At 52.0% G+C, this 4,249-nt stretch overlaps 1 protein-coding gene across 1 annotated transcript; it reads left to right on the top strand.

The window, feature by feature from the left end:
• Positions 1–1,309: 1,309 nt before the first annotated feature.
• Positions 1,310–3,612, top strand: NRSN2 (neurensin 2; the record flags this gene model as incomplete). The annotated part of the gene is made up of 2 exons (XM_082857638.1): positions 1,310–1,495; positions 3,187–3,612. 2 exons carry the CDS (start codon positions 1,310–1,312, stop codon positions 3,610–3,612), a joined length of 612 nt encoding a protein of 203 aa, XP_082713764.1.
• Positions 3,613–4,249: the final 637 nt, after the last annotated feature.

The raw sequence follows: 4,249 nt of genomic DNA, 5'->3' as shown, positions 1-4,249 counted from the left end.
TTATAGACAGGCTTTAACGCAGCACTTCTGTGTGCTGGTGTGGGTCCATAGAACCACCTCCAACACACACTGTGGCTCTGTGTGTGTGTGTGTGTGTGTGTGTGGTGTGTCTGAGTGTCTGTCCCTTTGTGCTGTGTGTCTAGCTCTGTGTGTCTCTATGTGGTATATGTGTGCCTGTCTGTATATGTCTGTGGTGTTGTGTGTGTGTGTGTGCATCTATCTGTGTATGTCTCTGGTGCGTGTGTGTGTTTCTCTGTCTGTGTGTTTGTGTGCTGGTGAGCCTTTCTACACAGGGATTTGAGGATCACATCTGGAAATGAGAGGGGACTAGAAATTTGTCTTATCCTTCAGTGTAAGCACATTGCTTCATTTTGTTTGAAACTGCTCAGAGGGACTGAGGGCCATCATGGGATGGGGGGGAGCCCAGTCCTTCCCCAGCAACCCCCACCCCCTTTGCTTTTAGTCCTAAGGATGTTTGGATACACAAGGACCTTCCATTCCCTAGGCCTCAGTGTCTCCATTTGTGAAAAGAAAAGTCCTTAGATATGTTTCTTTAGAAATCTAATGTTGAGCCTAAGAACACCTAAGCCTGAGGACCCCTGACTTTCACCTTCTGTGGAGTCAAGATTCCTTGGGACTTGGAGATTGTTGCCTTCTGAGGGGCAGCCCTGGGGAGGGATCTTTTAGGACCTTGCAGCTTGGGGAGCTCCACCCGATTGGACGAGTGTCAACCGTGACACTTTCAGCCCAGAATACCTTGAAAGGCGGGAAATTAAGGGGAAGAGATTTGGAGAGGAGATGGGGATAAGAAGCTCTCACTCTAGACATGGGGCTCTAGAAGTTCAGGATAAAATAATAATGAAGAAATTACAGTAATAATAGTCACAGAAGCTATCATTTCTTGGCACCGGACACGAAACTGTATAAAGCAGGTATGATTATCAGCTGTGTTTTACAGATGAGGAAACTGAGGCTTAGAGAGGTGAAAGCACTTGTCTGACATCACACAGCCGGGAAGTGGTGATCCTGGATTCCAATCCAGACAGTCCGGCTCCAGAACCCACACTTCCAGCCACTGGGTGGCCTCCACAGGAAACATGCAAATTTATTGCCACCTACAAAGGCTGTGGGCTAAGCACTCAGCTCATTCGCACTCTACTCAGACCAGGATTCCAGAAGGACAGTCTGCTGCGAGCGTGAGCTCTCTAAAATGGGTGGAGAGGTGAAAGCAGCACAAAGATGCCGGGGGCCTTGGAGAGTCACCGTGGGCAGCCCTCACTGCACCCGGCCTACCCCACAGGGACCCAGGATGCCAAGCTGCGAGCGTCCCTGTGGCTGCAGCCGAGGCCCCAGCGTGGAAGATGGCAAGTGGTATGGGGTCCGCTCCTATCTGCACCTCTTCTACGAGGACTGTGCAGGTACCCCCCTCAGCGATGACCCTGAGGGGCCTCCTGTACTGTGCCCTCACCGACGTTGGCCCTCACTGTGCTGGAAGGTAAGGTGGAAGGGGGAGCAATTCCTGTGATTTCCTGTGGTTTCAGGGAGGAGGTGGGATCAGTGGATAGAAAGAAAAGGGGCTGCGTAGCAATTAGGGGTCTTGCATGTTCAAACAAGAGGAAACCCAACTCAAATGAGTTTCAACAATAAAGGGAAAATATTGCTCATTTTATGGAAGAGACCAGAGGTTGGGGGCCTTCAGGCAAAGTTCGCTCCAGCAGTTCAAAACATCACACTGAGGACTCAAGATTTCCTTCAGGCTCCCCATGGTACCCCCATCCTTGCAGCCCATTAGTTTGAGGCTCTCCCCATGTGTTCTCCAAACGACTGCTCCCAAGCTGACCCTCAGTCTCTCACTCCACACCTTCCAAGGGAAATCAGAATTTCAACCAGTATTTCTTTCAGAAAAGAAACAATGCTTTTCACTTCCAGAAGTCCTGGCAAGTATTGCATTGGCTCTGACTGGGTCACTTGCCCAGCCCTGAGCTAATTACTGTGGCCAGAGGGATGGTATATGCTGACTGGCAGGAAGAAGGGTTCACCTCACTTAAATCTTCCTGTGGCTTCCCAAAGATATACTGGGGGACTGTTGCCAGGACAGTAGAAGATGTGAGAGAAACGAACAGTCAATGTCCATACCAGCTATGGAGAGTGGTCAGTTAGGGAGCACCATGTGAGTAAAGGCATGGAAGTGGCAGTCAGCTGTGTCCCTACAATGCTCTTTGATAAATACTATAGGAAGCCTGAGACAGAGGGTCCCTCCTCTCTGCTTTCAAAAGTCTTTGCTCTAGTGGGAAGGCGAGGTGCCAACCTGCACAGAGAATGCACAACCTCAGGCCAGGTGTGCAGAGGATGGCAGGAGAGGAAATGCCCTCAGTGCCTGGGGTGATCAGGGAAGACTTCCAGGAGAAAGTACGTATTTTAAGTTTTTGAGCATCTTCTTATTGCCAAGCAGTGTGCTAGGATCTTGGGGACACAGAATTTAAGACGATGTGGTCCCTGTCTTTGAGGAGCTCCTAGCTGTGGTTCATTTAGTCATTCTGCAAACATTCGCTCAGCTACTGCTGGGTACCAGCACCGTGCTAGGCATGGAAGACACCTTGGGAGCCAAAACAGGCAGTCTCTAATCTCATGGCTTTCCCAGCTCTCAGTCCAGTGTAGCAGGCAGACAGACATCACTTACATAGTAACCAAGGTACACGTCCAGGTGTGCACCAAGGTGAGTGCACTGAAGAGCAAATGGGCACAGCGTTTGCATGAGTGCAGAGCTGGGGACTTGACCCAGTCCAGGGGCATCCTGGAAGGCTTCCCTGAGGAGGTGAGGTTTGACATGCATGTGATCTGAGGGATGTGTAGAAGTTAACCCGACAGAGGGATAGAGGTAGAGGGTAGATGGGACAGGGGGATAAGATGGGACCCAAATGATGATTCAGGGGGACTAAGGCTGGCAGCAGAAGTCCACTGCCAGGTGGGAGCTGAAAGGGAAATTAATTCAGAGGCCTCAAGATTTCAAATAGAACGTGATAGTTTGTACCCTTGTCAATTAGACCTAACAGGTGTGTCTATGATCCCGTCTTTTAAGGTTGGACCAAGGGGTTACCTTTAAGTCCAATTGGGATCCAAGGTGATCCCTTGGCCTGGGGCCCCAGCTGGCCCTGACTGCCTCCCAATCTGTCTGCTTCTCTCCAGATCAGCTTATCCTCAGGTACCCTGCTTCTGCTACTGGGTTTGGCAGCCCTGACCACTGGCTATGCAGTGCCCCCCAAGTTGGAGGGCATCGGAGAGGGCGAGTTCCTGGTGTTGGATCAGCGGGCAGCCGACTACAACAAGGCCCTGGGCACCTGCCGCCTGGCCGGCACAGTGCTCTGTGGGGCAGCCGGGATCTTGCTGGCCATCTGCATGTTCTGGGCCACGACTGGCTGGTTGAGCCAGGACCCCAAGGCAGAACCCTTGGACACTGAAACCGATGGCCACATGGAGGTCTTCGGGGATGAGCTGGAGCAGCAGTTGTCCCCCATTTTCCATGACGCCAGTGGCCGGTCTTGGTTCTCACCACCCGCCAGCCACTTTGGGCAATCCTCTGTGCAGACCATCCAGCCCAAGAGGGACTTTTGAGCCACCCTCATGGCCAGAGGAGGAGCCAGGTCTGGGGTCTGGACCCTTCCTCCGCCCCACCACATCCCACCTTCCCATTGTCTCCCTAACTTCTCCCTTTCAATGGGGCCCCTTCCATCTAAGCCCCCAGAAAGCCCAACTCCAGGTCAGAAAGTCTGGAGCTCACATCTCTGTGTCCCCTTCCCAGGGGTAGGGCCCTAAGTCCTCCAAGATGCCAGCCTTCCCCGAGTCACCCCAAAACTTCCCACCCATTCCTCCTTTCCAAAGCCATTCAGGGGCAGAAAACTCCCTCAACCTATCCCCGCTCCTTCCTCTGTATGACCTTGGGCAAACCCCTTACCCTTTCAGACCATCAGTTCCTGCCTCTGCACTAATGAAGGGTTTGGACCAGATTCTAGAGTTCCATGACTTTCTTTTTCTCCCCAGGATATAAGTATTACCTTCCATAGGCAAAGATAAGGGGAGGGGTAGTGGGGTCATTCTTATCCACTGACCCCTCCCTCTGTCAGCTGCACCAGGAGGCCTCAGGATGGGTCCAAGATGCTCACTTGGACCAGGATGGTGCAAAAACATTTCCTCCTTACAGTATGTTTTCTATGCATCTTGGCATCAGAGCCCCCAGTTCACCCCATCCTGA

This window comes from Leucopleurus acutus (assembly GCF_964270905.1).
Source record: "Leucopleurus acutus genome assembly, chromosome: 16".
Taxonomy (NCBI): Eukaryota; Metazoa; Chordata; class Mammalia; order Artiodactyla; family Delphinidae; genus Leucopleurus; species Leucopleurus acutus.
Note: the sequence above shows the minus strand (reverse complement) of the source record. Positions and strands in the feature narration are given on the sequence as shown.